The 26840-nt window shown below is 46.1% G+C and overlaps 1 protein-coding gene across 2 annotated transcripts in view; it reads left to right on the forward strand.

Annotated features, from left to right (window-relative positions):
- GPATCH1 (G-patch domain containing 1) overlaps window positions 1-26840 on the forward strand; it is a 282152-nt gene that overhangs the window by 178824 nt on the left and 76488 nt on the right. For both annotated transcript variants that reach the window (XM_078668539.1, XM_078668540.1), the window contains exons 13-15: window positions 5143-5270; window positions 5604-5740; window positions 18927-19090. In XM_078668539.1, the coding sequence (XP_078524665.1) occupies window positions 5143-5270; window positions 5604-5740; window positions 18927-19090 (429 nt within the window). The remainder of the gene's footprint in view (window positions 1-5142; window positions 5271-5603; window positions 5741-18926; window positions 19091-26840) is intronic.

Raw genomic sequence — 26840 nt, forward strand, 5'->3', positions numbered from 1 at the left:
CAGATATGAGAGGTAACTGCAAAAGATCTGCAGTGGTGGCTCACTGAGTGCAATGAGGTCAACGCCAGATCCCTCTCTCTTCCCCACCCAGAGCTCATTTCAATTAGTTTATTTGCATAGTTAATTAAAACCGTTGCAATACAATAAAATGTGGTCAGTTAAAACTGTCCTATACATATAAAAATCATTCCTTCATGTGTCTTATATCTAAAAACCATACTAAAAAGCTTGCTAATTTTTAGCAAGTGTAGGAGCATAAGTGTCTTATCAGTTTTATCAGCTTAAGATTGTATGTTGAAAGTCTCCTCAAACCACCTTGCGCATTTACATGTATTTTTTCTGGCTAGGTTCCTAGTGTCTGCATTTCTGGCATTTTGCTTCCGCACAATCTCAGAAACTTTACTGCTGTGCAGTTCAATTGTGGGTCACTAGGGGCAAAGCATGCCAGCAGATCTTGCCTCCTGGTGTGAATCCCTCATTGATTGAAAAGTAGTTTCAGCAATTGTTTTCGATCTTTGAGGAGTTCTTTACAGGAGCATAATAAATGCAGCACGTCTTCTCGTGCCGATCCACATAAGCGGCACATTGAACCTGCTTTATTACGTAGCCAGGGTGGAAGATGCTGTACGCAGGAGAGCAGTCCAAATCTGTATTTCATAAAAGCAATTTTTATATTTTTGTCATATCCCAGGTTAAAATAAGCTTGAGCGTCTGGCTTCGTGTATGTATTCAGGGTCATCCATCCCTGGGCTCTCTTTGATAATGCAGCCTTGTCCTCCAGCCATGAGAGAAGTTTCACTGCCTTCCACGCTAGTTTTTAGGTCTCGCCTTAGCGACGCAGCGCATGCGCTGCTCGCCTTGGCGAGACCTATAGTTGCTGCTTTGTCTGCCGAAGGGAGACAGGAGGTGGCACGCGCGGACAGGAGATGTGCACTCCGTACGCGTGCACATCTCCTGTCCGCGCGTGCCAACTCCTGTCTCCCTTCAGCAGATAAACCGGCGGCACAGCGCGCGCATCGTGTCGCGTGCTTTCACTTTCCCTCCGCCTGTTGGCTCAGCGTGCAGCAACATCAGTTTAAAACTCCTGCTTTTACCTCTGGTATCCAGCGTAGTGAGGCTCTTTGCTTGGGATGGGACCTTTATTTATGTTATTTTAATTATAGTATCTATTCTCGCACTGTAATAAGGTGTCTCTCTCCCTGCATTTCCTGCAGCAGAAATCAAACCGCCTTTAATTTAATGCTTTTAGTCTGGTCAGCGTATAAGGCAATCTGAAGAGAATTTAATGATTTATTTCCAACCCACTCACACTCATGACCCCTCTACTCAGCCGTGTCTGAGAATGTGAAGTATTAAGTCTTTTCTCCATGTTCTGGAACCCTCAGCAAGTTCGGGATTTTGCCGACTGTAAGAGCTTATATAGTTTGGATGTCAATTGTTTATCCGAGTCTGCAATAATTAAATGTTTTTCAAAAGGGGTGAGTGCCTACAGTGCCCCAACCCTAACAATGTGGTGCAAAGCCCAGTGGTGCAGTTGAAAGTTGAGGAATCCCTTGTCTTCACCCAAACCGAAGTCTAGCTTAATCGGTTTAAATGGTTTAATAGTCTCTTAATGAATATAGTCTCCCAGCATCAGGCTTCTATCGAAATTGTGAGTTCCTAAATAAAGCAGTGACCACAGAAGAATAATTTCAGTCTCTTCGTACTATCAATTGCCTTACAAACTATCAAGGTCTCAGGAAACAAAGTGAAACCTGTTGCCAGGTGGATATTCTCATGCACGTCGACTTTTTATCTACTTTAAGCGTGTTATATGATTTGATTCCCTATTCCCATAATGTTCAAGTAATTTCTTTCTTCACAAAGCCCCATATTTCATGTGCTGAAGGGATGCAACACCTGTCATCTGAAAGATCTAGAAATGTAAGTTTGCAATGAAACCGATTTGAAAACAAGCATTTACAATGCAATAGGTCTCGCATTTGCGCAAGTTTAAGCTATTGGCATTGTAAATGACCATGCCTTTTATTTATGTTTTAAAAACTAAAACGAAAATAAAAGGCATTGTTATTTTCAGTATCAATAGCTCAAACTTGTGTAAATGCGAGACCTATTGCATTGCAAATGCTTGTTTAAAGGTTGGGATAGTTGTCGATGTTTCTCAAAGCTGGTTTAGCCCCAATTTATGTAGACTGCTATGAAGATATTCCACAGCTGGTAATGTAGCGTGCGATTGTAACTCCTTCCACAGCTGCTCATTTAGCGTTCCCCGAGGAGCTTTTTGCACTTTGTCCCATTCAGTGATGAAAGCCCCCCTTGTCTAGCAATTGATTGTTTCTGAACACCGTACTCAAGTCTAATTTGCACAGGCGAAGTGTATTTTGGCAGCCCAAAAATAACCCTATATGCTGTTGTTACAGTGGCATCGAGCATTTTCGCGTCCCTGCCTTTCTGTGCCTCACTGCCATAGGTGATTGTTGGCAAGAGTTTTGCCCGAACCACCTCAACGAGCGGCAGGATCGATGGTCCAGTTAATTTAGAGTTTAGCGTTTTTAGGGAAATTGCTAGTGCTAGACCTTTATGCCGTTCTTCTGTGCCAAAAAGCGGCCGCCTGTATCCAGCTTCACACCCATGTATTTATATTCTGTTTTATCCTTTATTCTGGTCTCTCCCCAGAACCAGGGAGCAGTTTGCTGCCTTTTTTTCCGACTATCATTGTTCTAGATCATTTGTTTGGGAGAAGTCCTGCGTTGTGTTCAAGAGATGTTGTAGCCCTACTTTTATTCTGCTGATCAGGACTATATCATCTGCATAGAGGAGCCAGGGAAGCAGAATGTCTCCTAATTTCGGGGCATGTGAATTACAACTAATTAGCAGCTGGAGTAGATCAGCTATATGCAAATTTTAAAAAAGTGGGTGCTAAAACACAACCCTGTTTTAACCCCTTTTCCGTGGGTATGCTCCTCGACAGGAACGTTCATTGCCCAGCTTCACCTGTAACCACGTGTCTGTATGCAGATTTATTAACAAGTTGAGTAGGGGCTGTGGCAACCCCCAGCTATGCAATTTGGACCAGAGTCTGGTGCGACTGACATGATCAAAAGCGGCCTTGTAATCGATAAGGCGTAGGTATAGAGACGTCCGTGTAGCCTCAGCCTTATCCTTCAGCCATAGCCATGCTTAATATTTTAGTTATTGTCCCGACTGATTTTGCGAAGCCGGATTATTGTAAGGGAATTGTGGATTTTTCTTCCACCCATGCCTAGAGGTCCTACAATAAAAAAAACAGCAAAAAATGTGGCTTCATTGTCTAATAGTGCCACTAATCGGTAATTTTGTGGTTCCGACTTTTCGCCAGATTTGTGGATTGATGAGATGATTGATCCTCTCCATGAGCTAGGCAAGATGTTCAACGTCCTAATTTCTCTCCCAGAGCTCATGATAGTGACCAATGTGTCAATTCTGGGTTGTGACAGCCATCTAGGAAAGGTGGAGGTCAGGGTTCTCCGGTCCTCAAAGTAATCTCAGCTTTACATCAACTTATTGGAACTGGGAGAGATTCGCCTGGCATTGAAAGCTTTTCTTCCTTATATCAAGGGAAAACTGGTTCAGGTGTTCACAGGCAACACCACAGCCATGTGGTATTGCAGCAAGCAGGACCAAGTGGTGTCGTGAACACTGTGTCAAGAGGCCCTGTGCCTCTGGACCTGGCTGGAACATCAGGACTTATTCATGGTGGCCGGAGCATCCAAACTTAGCCGTAGATGCCTCGGGATCACGAATGGCGAATGGGAGATAGAACCTCTACCAGATCAGGCCTTACCAAAGGTAAGTAACTTGTTCTTCTCTACACCAAGAGGCTCCTCCCACATTTCAAAAAGATTTACTTGGTACTTCTGTTCATGTCTCTATGAGTGTACATGGCATTCAAGATAGTGATGGTTTGGTAAATGTGGTGAGCACATCCTACCCTCTGAAATCTCTTCATTTGGATAGGGGTTGGGTAGGTTACCGGAGGATATTTTTTGCCCTGCACCTGACCTCTGAGTGAGGTTCTTGGCACTTGAGGCACTTTTTGCCCTTACCCCTCCCGCGTCCCTTGTTAAATGCCAGTGGTTGCTGATTGCCGCCTGGGTCACAGTACCCAATACCGCCTGACCAATGTGCAAACCCTTTTCCAAACCTCTTTCTGTCATTTGTCATCCCTTTCTGAATCTTGAGTTTGCCCTTGATAGCACTCATCACGCTCTCTGCTAACCCTACTCCCATGGCCTCCCTCCTTCTATTATCCTCTGGGAACTGTTTGTTATCGCCGATAGGCTGGCAGAGCTGTGGGTTCCAGTGTGCGTCATGTTCCAGTGACCCATTCAACCACCACATAATAGCATCTTTCCAATGCCTTCTCACTCTTACTTCAGAGTTGAACCCTTGCACCACTCAATATTCCCTATTCCCTAATTATGCTTTTTACTAACACAAATCCATAACAGCTGCTAGGATCACCTGACCATTAGTAGTGTGACTTACTACCCTCTCTGCTATTTAGAAAGGATAAAAAGCCTTTAGTTGGCTCTGCCCTACAATGCTTTCCTTCTCATAACCATACCCCATAGATTGGGCTCATTTCAGATATCCTACTTCTGATCCATGGTTGTTGGACAACTGTGGGGTTACGTATTTGTGTAGTACCGACTGGCATTTAGTGGGCCTTGATACATTTTAGTCTCACTGTTTCACATTTGTAATTTCTGTAACCATCCACAAGTTGAGAGTTATCACATGTTGTCAGCGAAAAGGCCTTATCCCTATCAATACAGAAGTTCAAGATACTACAACCAACATGTTTCTTATCCTTACTGTTCAGAAAATTACCATTTTTACCCTCATAAGAGCAGAGAGCTAGGAGAAAAGAAGGGAATAACTTCTTTTGAAATGAAACCGATTATGGCATGAATATCTGGGAACTGGAGAGTAACACATTGATGCTCACTTTGATTGGTGTGATGTTAGCAGGACAAGTATGCACAAGGCTTTCATTCAGTACAGCAACACACATATCAACCTGGTGGCACTTTAAGATGTATTTATAAGATTCTTTCTTTAACAGAGCCTGTTATAAATAAAATGATTTCATTTCTACAGAGTGATGTTAATGATAAGCAAGCCGCGGTGAAGATGAAAATGTTTGGCAAACTCACCAGAGACAAGTTTGAGTGGCATCCTGATAAGCTGTTATGCAAAAGGTTCAATATTCCGGATCCATATCCTGGGTATGCTGGCATTTATTTAGATTGACTTCTGGTATGCTGTTTTGAGTGATGACATTTTGAGAGTTTATTTGTAAATAAGTGTCTGAAGCCTTTGTATGCTGTCCATGCCATTAAAATCAGTATGCTTATGTTTAAATTGGCATCAACTGTTTTCTACTGCATTTAATTTTATTTGCGTGGCCTTACTATTTCTGAAATAAAACCAGCATCTTTCTTTTTCTGCACCTATTTAATTGTGACTCATCCTCATGGGTTTGCCTTGTGCAAGGAAATATCAAACAGACCTGCTTTGTTTTGATTTGTAACACTACATTTGATTATTACTTTTTTCAGTTCAACGATCATTGGCTTACCAAAGGTGAAACGAGATAAATATTCTGTATTCAATTTCCTAACTGTACCCGAGACATCTTCATCAGTGTCAAAAGAAATTAAAAGTGAGCGAGTGCCACAGCTAAGCAATGCAAACAGTAAGTTGTACATTATAAAATAACTTGGGAACTGCTGATGGTGATTGTTGTTTTTCAGCATCATTTTGTTTCATTGGAGGGCAAAATGCAATGAATGAATTTGTCTATTTAAAAAAGCAAAATCACTCAGCAGCTTAATTGGCATCTTGAAAAATGATGCAGCTGTCAATATCGTTATAATCACAATTAGTTAAATCAGGACCAACATGTAATTGTTTTCTATATTGCAATATAAAAAGAGTAAAGGGAACACAGAGTAAGTAAACAACAAAACACCATTTAAGTCCAAGGGCTGGAAAATATTTTTAAGTCATAATCATTTGTAAAAATGAACTTTTATTGCACAAAACTTTAGCGCTGATTTATCATACTTCTAAAAAAAAAATACTCTCCTGTGAATTTATATTAAAGATTTCAGATAGGGTGGTATGCAGAATTTTCCTGAAATATACTACTTATGGTCCATGGTTGTTGGAAAACCATTGGGTTATGTAGTTGTGTAGTACCAACTGGCATGTAGTGGGTCAACATAAACTTGACGTTAGTCTCACTGTTTAACGTTTACAATTTCTGGAACCATCCACAACTTGCTAGAGTCATCCCTTGTTGTCAGCGGAAGAGCCTTATGGCTATTACTACAGAAGTCAAAGTTACTACAACAGACAAGTCACTTTTCATTACTGTTAAGGAAATTACAATTTCCATGACCAAGTCTTGAGGTCTTCTGGTAGCTTGTTCCAGAGTCGTGGAGACGAGAATAAGAACACCTGGTTCAGTGTTTTGTTTTTTCTTACTTTTGGTATTTCAAGACTCATCTGTAATTTGCTTTTGGTATTTATATTTGATGTGTCTTTCGAATAGAAGGGGTAGGCCTAGGTGTGTGGTGTAGGAAGGTGCCCCTTTTTGACATGGTCAACCCTACTTTTTGCCTTTTTATCTGATGCAAGTTTTACAGAAGTGCACTGGGTTCTTGCTGTCCAGGTCCCCAGTGCCAGATCTCTTTCACTAAAACTGTACAAGTGTTCCCCCCAATTGGCAATACCATTAGCACTCCTTGTAAGTCCTTTGTAAATGGTACCCCTGGTACCTAGGGCAGGTAGACTAAAAAGGGTCTCTAAGGGCTGCCGCTGTATTGTGCCACCCTAAGAGACTCCTCAGCACCAACATGCAGACTGCCATTGCAGACTACGTGCCATGGTGCAGAGAAAAATGAAGACACAACATGGCCCACCTCCTGTGTGCCATACCTGCAGACACTGCATGCAGAATAGGTAAGCCACCCATTCAGCAGGCCTTACAGCCCTTAGGCAGGGTGCTCTATACTAACATGTGTGGACATATAGGCATGAGCAGATATGCCCCTGTGATGTCTAAGTCGATTCTTAGATATTGCAAGTTGACGGAGGAGCAGATTTGTGTACATGGACTGGATACTGATGTTTACGATTTCCACAGCTACATGATGGCTACACTGTTACTAGAGATGTTTGGTAGCAAACATCTCGTATTAATAAGCCCACACTTATTCCAGTGATGGATTTATTAATGCTTGCACCAAAAGGGTTGTCCCCTTCTCCAAGTAGGATGGCTAAGTAGTCAGCATATCAAGGCAGGTGGCTTCAAGGGCGTCTGCTGCCTTTGATATGCAACCCAAGGCTTCACCAGACAGGGGAAATACCACCCCCTGCCCCGGGCCATTTGGCACTAGGACAGGTGGGAGAATTAGCTAGTCAGGAGGCATGTTTCCCTCTCAGGCTAGTACAACACCTAAGGTGGACTACCTGAAGTGGACACTGCTTTTAGAATTCCACCATTTTAGTTTTGACGGAATTAGGCTCTCTGGGTCAGGGTTATGCTTCCCATGAAGTGGTCATACAGAAGGTGTAGGCACCCTAAAGGTAGAGAGCCCATTGGCTACAACCTGTCATTCCCCGTAATGCCCCTAAATTGGATATTTATACGGCACCCCTGGCCCCAGGACCTTAGATTCCATGGATCAAGAAGAGAGGACAATGAAGAGCCGCAAGAAAAGCGAGAACTGAAGACCGCTGTGAACCTTTGGTGCCAAACCCTGCCTGCCTTCACCAAGTCTTGACAGTCATGTCTAGTGACTTGTCCTGGAGCTGATTAGCTTCCAAGAAGCCTGGGAGACTGTCAGCCCTAATATGTGACGTTACATCACGGTCTACACACCGCAATACATTTACAACGCAGGCATTAGAATGCAAGTCGTTACAACGACTTGCGCTGGAGGGCGCTGGACTTAGGAATAGTATGATATAATATTCTAACTCCAGCCTAGTAACAGTAGGGAAGGTGTTGGAATAGTAAATCATACTATTCCTTAGTGTATAGCGCAAGTCGTTGTAATGACTTGCGTTGTAAAGCCTGCGTTGTAAAGGTATTGCGGTGTGAAGACCGCAATGTAACGGATGTCTCCCACCAGCCCTGGGCAAATTACCAAGCAATCTCCCTTGGAGTAGAGGAGCTACACCCCTGCAGTCCGCAGTCACCAAAATGTAAAATCCTGTTGACTGAGTTGCCGCTCCCTGGCCAGCCCAATGCAGCAGCCCCCCAGGAAAAGTACCCTGTGCTCCTGAAGATCAGATCCTTCCCCCCACCAAGTGAGAGAACACCAGGACCAACCAGAGCGCAGAAGACAAATTCCTGGGATACGCGACCCATTGCTACAAACAAAGACTGTGAGAGTACAATCCAGACTCCAACAACAACGAGACTGAGCTGCTGTCAAGGGACGTCAGCACCACAGTGACCCACCTCCTGAGTGTCCCAGATTTCCTGATTTTGCACCCTCAACTGGCGAGCCCAACACCCGCAAGGCTTTAGGTCGCACTGAGTCCAGCCTACCTTTTCACTCTGCACCCCAGTCCGGGTACCGATAAAACAGCTGTGCCCCCTTGTCCCCAGGAGCCTTGTGACCTGAGCCCCTTGTTGGGAGTTTCCTAACTTGCCCTCAAGCCTCCCTCCTCTGCAGCCTGTTTCTAGGTGCCCCCCCTCCCTTCAACCAGCGCAGTGCAGCAGCTACTGATCCGACCAGCACCTCTGCAACCGGTCGCCCCAGAGCATATAACAAGTAGCTGCTGGTGGTACTTTGTACCTTGGCTCCCTACAACCTTAAGTTCCGAAGGAGACCTCCAGAAACCGATCGCAAATAACTGTATGCAACATACGCCTTTTCTCCCATAGGGAAGTATTGCTGCGTAAAGACGCATGGTATTTAACTCTTTTACTTATCTGTAAACATTCATAACTGCAAAAGTACATACTTGATAACGAAGTTCATAGTATCAAAATGTATATAAAAATACGACTTATTTTTCTAAATTGGTCTCGGATTTATTCTTTAGTCTGTATACAGAAAATGCTTAGCACTACCCTTTGATACGCCTAACTGCTTGCCCACACTACCATAAAAGAGAGCATTTGAGATACAATTTGTGCCTCCGTAAGCCAATTGGAGTTTACCTGGACTGTTTACATTGTGTACCTTGTGTTGGTCCACTATATAAAGAGCGAGCTTCTTACATATGGTGTTCTAGGTCAATCAATCAATCAATCAGAGCATTTATATAGCGCACTACTCACCCGGAGGGTCTCAAGGCGCTGGGGGGAGGGGGTCCGCTACTGCTCGAACAGCCAGGTCTTGAGCTGCTTCCTGAAGGCGAGGTGGTCCTGGGTCAGGCGGAGGTGGGTCGGAAGGGAGTTCCAAGTCTTGGCGGCCAGGTAGGAGAAGGACCTTCCTCCTGTGGTGGCTCTTCGGATGCGGGAGACGGCGGTGAGGGCGTGGCTGGTCGATCGGAGCTGGCGTTTGGGAGCGTAGAAGTTGAGGCGGCTGTTGAGGTATCCTGGTCCTTGGTTGTGTAGGGCTTTGTGTGCGTGGGTGAGGAGCCGGAAGGTGATTGTCTTGTTGACCGGGAACCAGTGCAGGTCTCTCAGGTGTCCGGAGATGTGGCTGCGGCGGGGGATGTCCAGGATGAGTCGTGCTGAGGTGTTCTGGATCCGCTGGAGTCTCTTCTGGAGTTTGGCGGTGGTTCCGGCGTAGAGGGAGTTGCCGTAGTCCAGACGGCTGGTGACGAGGGCCTGGGTGACCGTCTTCCTGGTCTCGGTGGGGATCCATCGGAAGATCTTACGTAGCATGCGCAGGATGTTGAAGCACGACGAGGAGACGGCGTTGACTTGTCTGGTCATGGAGAGGGAGGAGTCCAGGATGAAGCCCAGGTTGCGTGCGTGGTCTGTTGGTTTGGGTGCGCTGCCCAGGGCGGGGGGCCACCAGGAGTCGTCCCAGGCGGAGGGTGAGGATCCCAGGATGAGGACTTCTGTCTTATCCGAGTTCAGTTTCAGGCGGCTGTTCGACATCCATTTGGCTACGTCTGTCATCCCTTCGTGCAGGTTGGCTCTGGCGGTGGCGGGGTCGTTAGTGAGGGAGAGGATCAGCTGGGTGTCGTCGGCGTAGGAGATGATGTTCAGGTTGTGCTGGCGTGCGATGGCTGCGAGGGGGCTCATGTAGACGTTGAAGAGTGTTGGGCTGAGCGAGGAGCCTTGAGGAACGCCGCAGATGACTTCGGTGGCCTCCGATCTGAACAGGGGGAGGCGGACTCTCTGTGTCCTTCCGGCGAGGAAGGAGGTGATCCACTCCAGTGTCTTCTCCTGGATTCCGACGTTGCTGAGGCGCTGTACTAGGGTACGGTGGCAGACGGTGTCGAAGGCCGCGGAGAGGTCCAGGAGGATGAGGGCCGCTGTTTCTCCGTTGTCGAGCAGGGCTCGGATGTCATCGGTGGCTGCGATCAAGGCGGTCTCGGTACTGTGGTTGGCCCGGAAGCCAGACTGCGAGAGGTCGAGGGAACCGTTCGTCTCGAGGAGGGCGGCCAGTTGCTTGTTGACGGTCTTCTCGATGACTTTGGCCGGAAACGGGAGCAGCGAGATGGGGCGGTAGTTCTTGAGGTCGGTTGGGTCTGCTGATGGTTTCTTGAGTAGAGCGCTGAGTTCGGCGTGCTTCCAGCTCTCCGGGAAGGTGGCGATGTCGAAGGAGGTGTTGATGATGTCCCGCAGGTGGGGTGCGATGACTGCGTCGGCCTTGTTGAAGACGTGGTGAGGGCAGGGGTCTGTCGGAGATCCGGAGTGGATGGAGTTCATCGTGCGGATGGTGTCTTCGGTGCTGATCGGGGTCCAGGCGCGGAGGGTGGTGGTGGGGGGCGGTGGTTCGGTCGTGGCGTGCGTCGGTTGAGTGCTGAAGCTGTTGTGTATGTCCGCGATCTTGTTGTGGAAGTAGGACGCGAGGGAGTTGCAGAGGTCTTGCGACGGGGTGATGTCGTTGTTTCCGGCGTTGGGGTTGGAGAGCTCTTTCACGATGTTGAAGAGTTCCTTGCTGTTGTGTGCGTTGTTGTCCAGTCGTTCCTTGAATGCGGTTTTCTTGGTGGCGTGGATCAGCTGGTGGTGTTTTCGGGTGGCGAGCTTGAGGGCAGTCATGTTGTCCGGTGTTGGGTCTCTGCGCCAGGTTTTCTCGAGTGCTCTGCAGTTCTTCTTGGAGCTCTTGAGTTCGTCGTTAAACCATGGGGCTTTCTTGCTGCCGGGTCTGCTCGGCGGGGTCTTCAGCGGGGCGAGGTCGTCTGCGCAGTCGCTGATCCATTTCGTGAGGTTGGTGGCTGCTTGGCTGGGGTTTGTTGTGCTGGTGGGAGGGTTCTTGCTCAGGGAAGTAGCGAGCTGGTCTGCAGTGATCTTGTTCCAGCTTCTGCGGGGAGCCTGTTGCTGGTGATGGTGGAGCGTGGTCCTTCTGAAGCTGAAGTGGACGCAGCTGTGGTCCGTCCAGTGGAGTCCCGTGGCGTGGCTGAAGGCGATGTCCTTGCTGGAAGAGAAGATCGGGTCGAGTGTGTGTCCGGCGTAGTGGGTGGGGGTGGTCACCAGTTGCTTGAGTCCGAGGTTGGCGAGGTTGTCCAGCAGGGTGGTGGTGTTGCGGTCGTTGTTGTTCTCCAGGTGGAAGTTGAGGTCCCCGAGGAGGATGTAGTCGGCGGAGGGGAGGGCGTGTGGGCTGATGAAGTCGGCGATGTCCTCGCTGAATTGTGTGCATGGTCCCGGGGGTCTGTAGATGAGGGTGCCTCTGAGGGTGGTCTTGGGGTTGACGTGGATCTGGAAGTGCAGGTGTTCGGCGGGTGCGAGGGTGTCGTCGGTGTTGGTCGTGATGCGGATGGTGTTCCTGTGGATGATGGCGATGCCTCCTCCAGTCTGGTTGATGCGGTCCCTCCGGATGATCTTGTAGCCGTCTGGGATGGCGATGGCGATGTCGGGCGCTGAGGAGGCGTTCATCCAGGTTTCCGTGAGGAAGGCGATGTCTGGGTCTGTGGTGTCGAGCAGGTTCCAGAGCTCGACGGCGTGTCTGTGGACGGAGCGGGTGTTGAGCAGGATGCACTTCAGGTGGGTGCTGCTGGAGTTCGGCTTGGTGGGTGCTGGTGTGGCGTGGGTCCGGTTGCAGGAGAACTTGCAGGAGTGGCAGCTGAAGGGTCCGTGGGTGCGTCTCGGTGTGGCTCGGTAGCAGCCCGGGGTTCGGCCGGTGTTGAGTGCGTTGAGTTCGGTGGCATCGTAGGTCCATCGGGTCGGCTTCCGGCGGTGGGGGCCAGGGGTCCTGGCACTGGGCGCGGTCCAGGCGCGGACGGGCGCAGACGGGCTTACCTTTGGCGCACCTTCGGCGCTCAATCGGTGCTCCCGCTGCGCGCGTCCACTGCGCGGTCGCTCTAGGGGCGTCATAAGAAGGGAGCCGGGAGGGAGGGTCCGCTGGGAGGCGGGGAGCGCGTGGGCCAATCGGCAAGCGGGGGGGCGGGGTCGCGGCAGGAACGGCGGGAAAAAACGGCGGGCTTGGTGGGCGGCCCTGCGGCGGCTGGGGCGCCGGATTGGCGTCTGGCAGGCAGCAGGTAGAGGTAGGCAGGCAGAGCAGGCGGGGAGCGTGGGGGCGACCAGGCCATGGAGGGCGCAGTGGTTCTGCATGTCAGTTTAGAAATGTATTTCCCGAATGGTGATACAAATGTTACATTTATGACTCAGGCCTTCTCTTTTAACACAAAACAAATTTGATTATATATCTGATAGGGAATGGGCCAGCGCTTGATTATTTTTAGGAAGATTGAACTAATGGGGCACCTTACTGAGACTGATATATTTACTCAAAAGCCATGCTAGGCACATCAAATACAGAAGATCAAATATCGTTTGTATTTCTCTATGATAGGTAACTTGTATCTGAATCTAATAAACGTAACTGTTTTTATTCAGTTGCCACCCTTACTACTCTTCATCTTCCGGCTTTTACCCTTATTTTATTTATTTGTAGACCAGGACTTGACACATGGTTCTTCCACATGAATAAGAATATCATTGCTTTCTTTCCCCCTGCCCATAAGAATGAATTGAGTTATTTCCTAACCGTTGGAACAAATCAGGCGCCAGTAGCATACAGGATTTTGATAAACTGTTAACTTCAGTAGTCCCTATGTTACTCTGCTACCTTAAATTCAAATGAACCCATCTTTTATAGTCCTGTTCACCCAAGGGGTCCTCCCCAAATAAGTAGTTAGTATGTTTTGAAATTCTGTACTATACTATTAGTTTTGTAGAGTGCAATATCAACTGTAAGGTCATCCTGATGGTAAGAGGACTTGCTGGAATGATGCCAAGATGGTGCCAATGGAATTCAGTATGTAAAGGAAAAGAGTTATGTTTACGTGACTACTAATGGCCAGGTGATTTTCAATGCGTTGACTATGAAGTGATATAGAATTTGAAGACTTAGCAGTCAAGTAAGAGAAAGAAAGCTTGATAACACAAGAGAATCATGGCGAGCGATGGAAGCTATAGAGAAGGAGCTCTGAAGGGGGTGGGGGGTGGTAGGTAGCATAGTGAATACATGTATCTGGGACCAGATTGATGGAATGCTTGATTCACCAATCAAACATATGTGAGTTTGATCTGACTAGAAATCAGTAGCCGTTTCAGAGAAGCTAGGTAAGTGGAGATTTGAAAATGACGAGGAGGTGGAAAAATGGCAAAAAGCAACTTAATTCTGGATTGTTGAAAGTCAGGCCACAGAGGAAGAAGGACGGTCCAGATAATGAAAGGTACATTAATGCAGACGAGGGAGAACAACTGCCTGAACTGCTTTTTGCCGAACTGTCAGAGACAGGACCGGTGTGTTTTCAAGGAGCAGCTGCAGATAATAAAAACGAAAAGAATACATTTTATTAATCTTTGAAGTGAAGGAAGAGACTGGTCACAATAAAAGTTCCAATTCCGACCTTCAATGACTAGGTTAGAAGCAGGGTCCAGATCCATTGGCCCCTAGTTGGCAGAACAAATACATGGATCTTTGCCAACGATAAGAACTTCTGTGTTGTCAGTGTTCATTTTGAGTGACTTGAGACCACAGTGGACAAGCAGGACAATAGGTTTATACAGGAGTTCACAGGTGAAGAATCTAGATTAATATGAATCTGGGTATTGTTGGCATAAGTGAGAATGAAGAATTCAGATGAATGGACAGACCTGACCAGGGGGGTGACATATCATTAAACAAAGTAAGACTGCAAGAGGAGCCCTGTGAGACTCTAACAGAAACAGTTTTGAACTAAGTCCTGAATGGAAGCAAAATGAATGGCTTATGTAAAGTTGTCCAGACAAGAGGCAATCCTAGCCAGTACCTGTCCATTGACACCTGCTTCTTGAAGGCCGGATAGCTGGTTGTCATGCGCAAAGGTGTCAAAAGCTTCTGAGAGATCAGAGAGAGTAAAGGCAGCTTTGCCTCCATGTTCCACTCCGTTCCCTGAGCCTATAGCGGCCCGAGGGACCCCATCCCTCGAGCTAAACACTTAACTTTTAGGAGAGGGGGAGTGCTGCCCAACCCAACTCCATAGCATGTAGTGGGCCTGGAGACCCCATCCCTGGGCCCAAACACTTTACATTTACTGCACCCCCTCCCCGAGCCCAAATGGGCCCTAGGCACCCCAACACTAAGGGCAAAACAATAAGTAGAGGGGCGAGGAGCACATGACCTCCCCATCCCAAGCCTTACAAGGTCCTGAAGACCCCATTCTGTGGGGCCAGCTTTTTAACTGTATCCCTGGGAGTCCATCTGCAGGTACGGATAGCACAGTGCGGGACCACAGGTAGGGAAGACGTGTGCTCCTACTCTCCAGGAGCTTGTGAAATGTTCCTGCTGGGTGGGACCACACTTCTGTTTTACTGCTCCCATTCTCTTGCGGGCAGGGAAACTTATTGCTTCCGCCCATCAGGAGCAAGCTGAAGTAGCTGCTCATGCTGGGTGGGAGCAATGCTGGCTCAATTGCAGGAGCCGGCTGGGGCCCTATGGGCTCTCCCCTCAGCCCCCACAGTTATGCCTGATCCTGGTGTCCCCGGTGCCCATATGGGACTGGGGAGGGGACCATGCGCCTCACTCTCCTAATAGTACGTTATTTGGCCTCTTGAGGCTCTGGAAGGGAGGCCAAGTGCCCCCTCTGCTAGCATTAAAATGTGACCCATGGGGATGAAGGTCCCTGGAGGCCATTTGGGCGTGGGGGTGCGCTCATCCCCCTTCTCTAATGTTAAACATGTTTGGCCCCCTCACCTATAATTAAAGTATGGCCTTGGGGATGAGGTTCCCAAGGCCCATTAAAGGTGTGGCTTGGTAATGTATTTGGCCCTGGAGGTTGGGGTCTGGGGGAGAGGTGCATTTGGCTCGGGGTGCCATGCCCTGCTGCCAACCTTTGGATGTGCACGGCATGCGATTGCATGACGGTGAGGGGTTGGCTGCAGGGCCTGGCAGGGAGTTGGCTTCAAGTGTGGTAATAAGATTTTATTTTACGTCAAAAAGCCCTTGGAAATACGCTGAATAAACCTAAGGTTAAAGTGATGTTGTACTTAGGTGACCATTTCAGTGCCAACATAACGTTTTAAACAAAAAGAAAACACTGACATTGAAGTAAGTTTTCTCTAGTAACCATAACTCGTGCCCTAAGGTAACTGTAACTCCCGTCCTGAGGTTGTACAGCTGTTTACCCCTCAAACTACATCACTCATGACCGGTTCTATTACATCATTAATAACATCCCTACAACCTATGCAACAAACTTATTGATGTCAAAACTGTGCACTTGAAGAAAGACGTGAGCCTGGCAACGATCAAGTGTGGAGCCCTAGTGGATGGTTAGGATATGTAAATAGCTGTATCCAGCAAAAGTAATAAGAAAGCAGAGAATGAAGGAAGGTTGGAAGTGACAGAGGCAGAGGGACAGGCCTGGGGTTTTGTGGGAGGAAAAATGTCCCCAGCATGCAAAGAATAGCAAATAGTTGCTACTTTGTTGGGGAAGAACTGAGAAAGTGATTAGCTACAAGCATGCAGATGGCTAATCCCTCTTGCTAAGAGATTCCTAAGTATTACACAAGCATAAACTTTTATTGAAAACTTTGTACATAAGGTGTAGTAGGAGGCACAGGGCAATTCTGATGTTTTAATATATTCTCAAAGGGGAAGGAGAATAAAGTTGTTTTTTTAAACTTTTTTTTTCAATTTGCATAATACAAAAAACAAATCAGCATCAATACAGCGTACATAGACCTATTATTGGTGTTACCACAGGCATGTAGCACAGATGGTCGCATCGGGGGGGGATACCATGGGGGTCACATAAGTATTCAGAAGCATTCTACAGTGAGAAGAAAACATGGGGCAAACACATCGAGTCCCAGTGCGCGTATACCGGGGTCAGTCCCCTCACTCCGTGGCAAGGGGAGGTCCGCTTTCCTCATCCAACCCACTCTCCTCGCCATCATTCGTATCCTGCGAGGAGGACTCCCTCTCCGCCAACCCTGAGGAACACAACACCCGCCAAACCATTACGTTTTCTTGCAGTTTCTCATCCCTTCGGGCGAGTTGCATGTGTGTTCTTCGGCTAGGGACCACTCTCGGACATCTTTAAGCTAGATGGACACTTCTGGGCCCCTCTGCCCCATCCAGGTTATAGCTACCCTTCGCATAGCAAGCACAAGCATTAACTGCAGGAGCTTATATGGGAGTTTCCTATTCTTTGGCTTCCGGACAAATGCAAGTAAACAATGCAAGGGTTCAAGCTGCATTCGAATGCGGTAGCTGCAACTATCCTGCCCACCACCTCCACCCAGAACTGCCTGACCAGAGGACAATCCCAAGCTAAATGTAAAAAGCCCGCCTTTTCTGTGGCACATCTATCTCCTTTTATCGGGCGAAATGCGGTTCAGGGATACTGGGGTTAGGTAGGTACGATGCAGGAAGTTAAAGTGTGTTAATTTAAACCTGGCATTGCAGGAGACTTTTGATTATGCGCTCTATGAACTTTTACCAAAGAAAAGCTGTCTGTTTAACAACATATGGTAAGTCTGTGGGAGCACCCGCCCCCTGCATCAGGATTTCCGGTAGGCAATCTGGCTTTACTTGTCCGCTGAGTAAACGCGTCTCACAATTATCCCCCTCATTAAACCACCGAGCTGCATGTTGCAGCTGTGCCGTGAGATAGTATAGATCTAGTCTAGGTACCTCCAGGCACCTCTCCTCATATTGCCTGGATAGAACCTGCAACACCACCGTACTTTGCTTGCCTGCCCAGTATAGAGATACTAAACACTGATTTCAGTTGTCTGTAGACTGTCATGGGTATATTGCACAACAAGTGTTGAAGCATATAGAGACACTGATGCAATACCACCATTTTGGCCACAGCAATCCTTCCCATGAGGGATAGCGGCAGAGGGTTCCTAAAGGCCACAGAACACTTCAGGGATTCAAGTACCCTATTCATATTTAAGTATAATACTTGTGCGCCCCCGTGTGCTACCTGTATGCCCAGGTAACGTAACTTGCCTAACACCTTGCATAGTATTTTGACATCAGAGTTTATCATTGTGAGTGGGCGATTTGCTGTAGGGTCCCCATCATCTCCCCCCGGTTTTAGGAGCATGCAGATTACTCCTTCGCGCATGGAAGGGGGCCACGCTCCAGTTTCAAATGCCTAGCTAAATGTCTGCAGCAGGGGCTGCACCAGCTTGTCTGAGTATACCTGATAATACTCAATTGGAATGCCCCCCCACCCCCAAACCCTCCCACCTTCCCCCCCGAGGCTTTGCTGTAGGTATTTCAGTTATCGCCTCCAGTACCTCCTCTGCAATCAGCGGCGCATCTAGTTCCTTCTGAGTCTTCAGTGAGAGTCTCCTCAGTTAGAGCCCCTCCAGGAATGGGACAAAGAACTGCTCGGTCAGCCGTATACACTTTCTGGAAATGCTGCTGGAATTGCTCCAGTATTCCCACCCTTGAATATACCATGTTTCCCTCCATACTACGTATACACTTAATCAATGGGGGTGCTTGCTCCCTATGTAAAATCCAGGCCAATAGTCGACCGGACTTGTCACCTTCTGCTTGTAGCCGCGGCCGGTATCGGGTTGGGTACGTTGGACTGCGCCCAGAGAGGCCTTCTCACTGCCCTTCTAATTTCTTTCTCAAGGAGTGCGTATCTCTGACCCAGGGCGGATCCCCGCCCGCCTTATGTGCGACTGTCATAGGCTTGCTGCCAGCTGATTTCGCTTCAGAGGTAAGAGGAGGGGAGAAGGAAAGGGTTCAGCTTCTCTGCTCTGCCTTGATATCCGTACCCTCTCAGTTGGGTGGATCGGCCTCCGCCCCATGAGGCGCTTACCCACAGGCCCGAACCGCCACTCCTCGATGCAGCCCAGTTCACTTCATCGGCTACAGGTTCTTGCTGCTCGTTATGTGTCCTGGGACGACTCGACGACTGCAGGGATCTAGTTTGTTACAGCAACATTTGTTTCCAGCTGATGAAAGGAGGTGTATGCAGGATGTACGGGTGAACGGACTGGGAGCTCAAGAGGCTCACGTCCTGTCGGTCATGTTGCTTGGCTAGCGATCCAAATTTCTTTAACATGAATTAAAGGTTTGTCTAATTAACACAATAACATGCTGATGGTGATTGGAAAACAAGAGGCTACACTCATCAGCTGCCGTTTTGTAACTCTAATTACTAAAACACTGTTTTCAGACACAAGTTCCAAAGTGGTACAAAGAAGCAAAATAAAAGGAATGTGACTAACGATATCTCACCATGTAGTGTAACCTGATTGATCTTTTCAACTTCACTTTTAGAAACGAAGAAACAGTCAAGGTGGGATATATCTGCTGAAGAAAAGAAAGGTGATTCAATTACTGAGTTTATAAGTCTTACTCGGTCAGAAGTTGATGTTAAGAAGAAGGCAGAATCACAGGAAGCGAAACTTGAAAGTACCACATCAGAACAAAATATTATGAAGGTAAAATATAGTGCTGTATATTTTGATTATATAGTCCAAAATGAAACTACATTTGTTATTCTTGTAGTCCATTGTTTCATTAATTTCTTCAAAAAATATGAAGTTGTGTACAAGATGAGGCAAGGTTAGAAGCTGAAGATCGTTTCTATGATTGTCAGGCGCTTAATGCTAAAATGTTTTTTGTGGAGCTCAATATTGCGTTTTCTGCACTATCTCGTCTGATCTTTTGTGTCTGCCTTCTAGTGGCAAATGAAAACATGTTGTTGTTATAGATTGGATTTTGTTTGAGGCTGTGATTATTTCTCTAGTAATTCCTTTGCCCAATTTTCATTACAGCTATCTGTACACATATTTCCGCATATTTCTCATGCTGTAGGACCCTATACCTCCATAAGAGCAAAATTGGGAACTGAATTCTGTTGGTATTCCTGAGATTTCACAAAAGAGGACATTCCTTTCTACTGCTTTATTTGATAGACATGTATGAAGACTGCATGGGCTTTAGAACTGGAGGGCTGGGGAAGGGAGAATTAAATCTGCCTTGGCAACTCATTGGTTACTAATCTCCAACTGCACTAATTCCCATTGTGGGATGCCCGTCTTTGAGAGTGAACAGGCAAGCACTGTCTAGGAGGTGAAGCAGCAAGTAATCACTGTCCAGGGGTCTGAAGGATGTGGCTCTGGACTTGGTGGAAGTGTAGCCAGGTGTATGAGCTGTGCATACCCTAGCACACCATGGAGGCAGAAGAGAACAGAAAAAACACAGGAGGGAGAGAGGGAAGGGAATAGGGAAGGGATACCTCAATTCCCCCATTGGATCAGCACAATGCTAGAAGAGAGGTATCCGGCGAGCAGTATTACCTTGTTTTTAGATGCACAGCACTCCTGTTTTTAACAGACGCTCAACCACACATTTCTATGTGACATGCTTCATCATAGAGTCCTTATCCGGTACGTTTTGACGGTCCCCAGTGGGCTTAACCTCACTTGAGTTCTCCTCAGTTACAGTTTATGGACTGGGAAAAAGGTAATTAAAAATGCCTGCCTTTGCTCACCTTTTGTAGTCTTCATTTTAATGGAAAACTGACCCTCGGCACCAATAAAAACAAGAGGGGGGGCATATATGAGGAGCTCAAAGACTTCCTCACCCCAGGTCAACATGTTTCAGCTGGATATGGTATAGCCTATCAGGTCATCTAGCTTTTATCAGCACCATCTAAGGCGCACAACACTCAATAGTATAATCTAAGTTACTATTACTTAAAATTGGTGTAATACCCCAGTTCTCGATATCATCCACCTAATTTAGGACCTGGGACTTCATTGGGTATTAATAGTCATTAAAAGGTCCATTGACACCTAGTCTGGTCCTATGACTCCTCAATATTCAGGAGTCATTGGACCAGACGTTGTGCCGAGCCAGGCTGCCCTCTTGATGAAAGTGTGATGCTGAGAGTTAACTGCCGGTGACTTCCTATGGGGCCACGAGAGACCCCTCAATGAATATTAATACCCATTGAAGTCTCAGTTACTAGATTAGGTGGGTGATATTGAGAATTGCAGTATTAGTGTGCAGTATAAGCAAGCACTATTAGTGTGCAGTATAAGCGAGTGGATGGTATGCGTTGATTACACCAATCTTCAGTAACAGTATTTTAGGTAGAATATACTATTGAGTGTTGTGGGACTCGGACGGTCCTGATGGAAGCTGCTTTCCCTGATAGGTTATACCATAACCAGCTGAAACATTTAGCAATGGCCAGTATACTCTCTGACACTTGACACTGTTACCCTCTGAAGCAAATGATCACTTGGATGACATCAGGATACCCATAAAATAGGAAGTCAGTCAATCAAATAAGCTGGGGCAAGGGACAAATAGATTTTGTTTTTAAAGTAGGAGTAAAGGAGGAGTCATTGGGATGCCACACTTGCTTAGCAGATCTATAATCATCAATCAAACAACCTGAGCCTGGTGTTACAGAAAAGATCTAAATCAGTTAAGCTCACTGTTCTCTACCCCTATCTCTGCCAAAGGCCTGAGCAGTATGGAGTAGTAGATTGTATCAACGGTGATGGACAGATCCAAAAGACCATGATGGCAGAATGTATTTTATCTAATGTTGTCTTTAACTCGTCCAAAGCTGAAGTAAGTTAATGCCCTAACCACTGAGCCCCTGGTGAGTGATTTTAACGTTAAATTGCACTGTGTGCACCAGGAATTAGTAGTCTGCTTAGCAGATGTTTTTAATCCCCAGGGCCCTAGCTAGAGAAAAAGGGTGCCGATATCTTCTTGGTACAATGCCTCCTGCAGGAAGGCAAAAACTGATCTGCTTACGGCTCTTAAGGATGGGAGTGACAAACTTAAAACCTGCACTCTGAGACTCCATTACAACGAAATAATAAATCACGCGAAGAAAGAGTGGGATATGGAAAGGTGGAGCAATCTAACCTCTGCCTTAGACTCCAGGGATGTATGCAGATTTTGGGCAATAGTTAGTACAGGGTCTGGAGAACCAAGAACTGCTATTGAACCTAACATTGAGGCCGGGGTTTGGGAAGATCATTTTAAAGCCCTATACTCAGCTGATCCTGGTTTGGAAATTACGCCGGCACCCGCTTTATCAACTGTCCAGCTAGATGAGTTGGAGTTTACTGTCGAGGAGGTCTGTAATGCCATAGGGAAACTTGCACCTGGAAAAGCTCCTGGCCTTGATAAACTCCCCGGTGACCTTTTTAAGCATCAACCTAGGATCTTGGGACCTTATTTGCACATTCTGTTTAATGCAGTTCTTGGACGAATGGAGGTACCCGGTACTTGGCTGGGAGCAGAGATAGTCCCGATATTTAAGAAAGGCTCTCCCCTGCTCCCAGCCAACTACAGACCCATCAGCCTCATAGACGTTCCACAAAAAAATTTCTCACGGCTTATTTTGAATCGCCTGCAGGAGTGGATGGAGGAACGTGATGTCCTCAGCCCGTATCAAGCTGGCTTTAGGAGGAAGACTTCCACCATGGATCAGATCTTTCGCCTTATTCTACTTTATTGAAAGACGGCAAAATTAGAGTGTGGCAGCCTCTACATGGTGTTTGTGGACCTTCGGTCCGCTTTTGATTTAGTACCAAGGGGGAAACTTTGGGCGGTGCTTCTGGAGCTAGGCTTTCCGCACAAAATATTGAGGGTTCTGATGAGGCTGCATGCAGGGAATTTCGCACAGGTCAGATGTGGGAGAAATGGGGCGCTGTCATCCAGGTTCCCAGTTGGCAGGGGGGTGAGGCAGGGGTGCGTTTTGGCACCGACCCTGTTTTGCCTCTATGTGAATGGTGTAATATCGCATCTGGATGCGGTCCCCAATAATGATGCACCCAGGTTGGCGGGCAGGAGGCTGCCGGCGATTATGTTCGCTGATGACACCCTCCTGCTTTCCAAGTCTCCTATGGGGATCCAACGTGTATTGGACGGCTTTGCGGACTTCTGTCATTGCCGCGGACTGGAGATTAACACGGACAAAACGAAATTTATGATTTTCAATCCGCAGGCATCTACACGCCCGACGCCTATTTTGGGATCTGTCAAATTAGAGAGGGTACAGACTTTCCAGTACCTAGGGGGTCACGATAAATGAAAATTTGTCTTGGGGCCCCAACAGGTTAAATCTCAACTGAAACTGTCCCGATTGGCGGGGGGAATCCTCAAGATGTCCAATACATCGTCATTTAAACCAGTGAGCCCTGCGCTGGAGATTTACAAAACCCAGGCGAGGGCAGCGGCTCTCTATGGTGGGGAGCTCTGGGGGCACTCTTGCGGGTCCGAGATTTCCAATACGGAAAACAAATTTATGCGGCAGCTACTGACGCTTCCCCAAAGTACACCGCTTCTTCCGCTAAGGTTAGATCTGGGATTGAGTTTTATACAGGATGAGCTGGCACTAAAACCCCTTAGGTTCTGGCGCAGGCTCTGGACAATGCCAGAACTGCTGAACTACAGGCTAGAACTGAAGGAAATATTAAATTGTAAAAGTGCATCAAAAATTCCTTGGCTCGTCTTAAACAGGAATTTGGTAAATTGGGCCTACCAGCTCTGTGGCATGATCCGGAAAGGGCGTGCCGTGAGGTTTCAGGCAAGTCCCTCACGAGGTCTTTTATGGATAACAAACTTAACACTACACTGTATGATTCTCACGCTGGCACCTTGACTGAATTATTTTTAACATTTAAAATATCATACTTCTTTGAGGATTTCATGGACGTTATCTATCCCATTGGATCAAGGAAATTCTATTTACAATGGAGATATGGTACATTACCTTTAAGGGCTTTTACGAGCAAATGGTCTGCCTCTACGACCAAATCTTGTCCTGGGTGTAGCTGTAGCTTAGAGGATGAAATTCATATACTTCTTTTTTGCCCAGCCTACAGTAAAGCCAGGAAGTACTGGCTAGTACCGTTATGTAAAAACATGGGTTTCGTCCAATGTTTGCATGCTTTGAGAATCCATAAGACAGATACGTCCGGACACATTGTATTTGCAATTTCAAAGTACTTGTCAGCTATGTGGTCCAAGAGACGATTTTTAATTGCTAATGAATGCCAGTGTTGATTTTAACTATCTTTATGGCTGTATGAATTGTACTATTTTATATGTGTTGTGGAAAAGTTTGTTTCAATTGTACTCTTTTATGGCAAAAAAGGCCGAAATAAAGATTTTAAAGAAAGCTGAAGTAAGCACTGAAATTGTGGTTGTGCTGGGTTCAACATCTTAATGTTCTCTAGGTAAGCTGATAAATGTCCATTAATAAAACCTTCAGTGATGTTGGTAGCTAAAGGAAGCAAGGGAGATGGAACAGTAGTTAATAAGACTTCGAGATCAACACCAACTTTCTTGAGAAGTGGAATTATCATGTCATCCGTTCAAAGTACACAGAATGTGGCCTGAGGCTAAGGAGGAATTGCATAAGCCCAGCAATTTAGGAGTGCTGTCTTTACTAATTAAGATGCAATATTTTTCTTTGCAAGAATCAAAGGCGGGAACCTAATTAATATTAAGATCTTTACTTTACCTGACCACAGACAAAAGTAAACTACTCAATGGAATTTGTATTGTCCTATTGACTTTGAAATTACTTAGAAATCACAGGAAAGACCTCAGATACAGGTTCAAATGTAGTATTACTCATTAATATGATTTTTCCCCTCAAAAAAGTCCAAAAGTTTAAAGTAGGAGTCCTTTGTTACCTGCAGACACCTAATTTCACAAGAATGGGAAGTGTGTGCCCAGACTACTCCAAAGATCTCTTTAGTGGGAGTAGTCAGTGGAAAGATTCTCTTGACAGAGATGGTGAGATATTCGATGCTTTTATACTTCCGTAGACTTGTCAAACACAATATGCCTTTGTCTTTCTGCTACCTTACAAAAGTTTGAAGGTTCTTTTGATTTAGAGCATATTGTTTCCCCAGCACTATCTGATAAAGAACAGATCTAATCCACTCATTGAAACTGTACACGTTCCCATTCATATCAGAGGAATTTTGAAAATATTATTGGCAAGTGCCTGCTTAATTTACTGCCATTAATGTTTGACCATGGATTACAATTAACAGTAAATTTAATTTTAATCATAGACTCGTTAGGTGCCTCAGTAAAGAACCATATAATAAAGTGATCCTATCAAGTGTTTGCGACACTTGGTTCAGTCAAAAACTTCCTTAAATAATTTTTCTGCCTCCATATCAAATGCCCTCCTAGAAACATGAAATGTGTTCCTGTTTCTTCTGTCTCAGAGTAACATGCAAAATTGCATACTGGCAATCTTTCATTCAAGTCTTAATTCTCTTGCCTGATTGCAACTCGTAAACAATGCAGCATCATGTCTTTATACCACAGTACCTACATATCACTACGTTTGGGAACCTTAAACTGGCTGCAGATAGCCAAAGGTTAGTGTTCAAAATCATGTGCCTTTGCAATCAGATCATGTAGCATTCCAGTACGGTCTGATTTATCTTCAAGCCAAATTCAGGTTGTATCATCCAACGAGAGTGCTACAGTCTGCTTCTACCCACCAGCTGACTTGCTCTCTGAGTGGAAAGATCCGAGTTGTAGGACCCGCCTTATCATTCCTTGCAACTCAATCTTGGAAAACTTTGCCTCTGAAGTTTTTCCTCCAAAGGAACTAGCACTTATTTCAGAAATCCTTTAAGCTTTGGTTTTACCCTCATAGTCTGGTTGGCTATAGAACACACCGGTATGTAAAATGCCAGACGGTTCTTGGGGCAACCGTTCACTTAATATGTTTCTTTCACACATTCATTCAACATAAATATGATGATAGTTATGAACAAAGTGGATTATGTCAATTCTACTTAAAAAGTAAGTAAGTTGATACTTGTATAGCGCACTACTCACCCGCAAGGGTCTCAAGGCGCTTATACGAATACCGCTGTGGAACCCATCCTGGCTTTCCCTGTGAGGTGTCCACTCCTGGGCACCCCCAAGGTGGAGGCCAGGCATCCTTAGCGTTGTGGGGGCTGTTGTGGAGATTGAGCAAGCTATTGCCCAGAGTTGCAGAGTGGGACTCCATAATTGGAATAGGCACCGAGGCGAGAATGATCAGGTCCGTGGAATTTTTGAGCCCAAGACCCGCCGAGGCGGGGAATTGAACCCTGGTCCCGGGCTAGACCTCTGCATCAGGGTCTGCCACTCTAACCATTGAGCCACACTTCTCCAACCACTTATAATTGCCAATTGATCTAAATGTTGACTTGGACAAAAAATCCTTTCACTGGTTGATTTTATCTCATCGACAGTTCTATTTAAACTAAAATTTGTATTTTGATATGTTTATGATAGTTTATTTTTTTATCTCCGTAGCATGCGCTCAGGTTCCCTACTACCTGGTTTGGGCTTTCAAAAACATCATAGTAAATATACAGTTAACTTCTAAACCTCCATTTCTATTGGCTGGGTAATATTTGACCCTTCCTGAGATATTGTCACTTTATTTTGCCAAGAGTAGTGTTCGTTAATCCATGCCTAACATGTAGAATTTTCATTATTTATCCTTTGGGTTTTGTCTCGTTAACAGTGTTGAATTGCATTATGCTGTTTCTTTCATCCGCCCTCTACAATACCCATTATCTTCTGCAGGGTTCAGTTTCCGAAAAGGGTTATCTTGCAGTGACGTGGCTTATCTAAGTCTTTGATTCAACTGTGTTCAGGGGAATAAATGTTTGAGTTAATCGAAAGCCCTCATTTGCAGTCTCTTCTTTTTACAAGGGTATTTTTCTCTGTACGCTTAAAATCTATCCGTACGAGCCCAAGAGTCCTTTGTGTTCATATTGCTTCTTTTTCCATTAATGCTGCTTCTCACTCTTGTTTCTCATTCTACGTGTGGCTTAAAAGGTCTGTTACCAGGGGAACACAACTCTTTGAATGTGCACAGGAGAACACAACTCTGATGCTCTACTGGCTTCTCCCCAGTGTTTGCATACAGTTATTTCTCAATCTTAGGAGAGTAGTAAAGAGTGGCCATTTGGAGTTTTGTTGCCTCCTTCCAGCACATATCAGGCTTCCTCCGCCTAGTTCCAAATTCTTTCTTCAATTTTAGCACTAATCAAATTTTTGGCTTGGAAGCTCCGCTAGGTTACTAATTTGACTATATCTTTAGGACACTGGATTTATTACTTGAGGAATAGTGACCCAGGTCCAGTGATCAAAACAAACTATTCTGTCAAGGGTTAATTTAACAAT

The sequence above is a fragment of the Lissotriton helveticus genome, chromosome 12, assembly GCF_964261635.1.
Source record: "Lissotriton helveticus chromosome 12, aLisHel1.1, whole genome shotgun sequence".
NCBI classification, from domain to species: domain Eukaryota; kingdom Metazoa; phylum Chordata; class Amphibia; order Caudata; family Salamandridae; genus Lissotriton; species Lissotriton helveticus.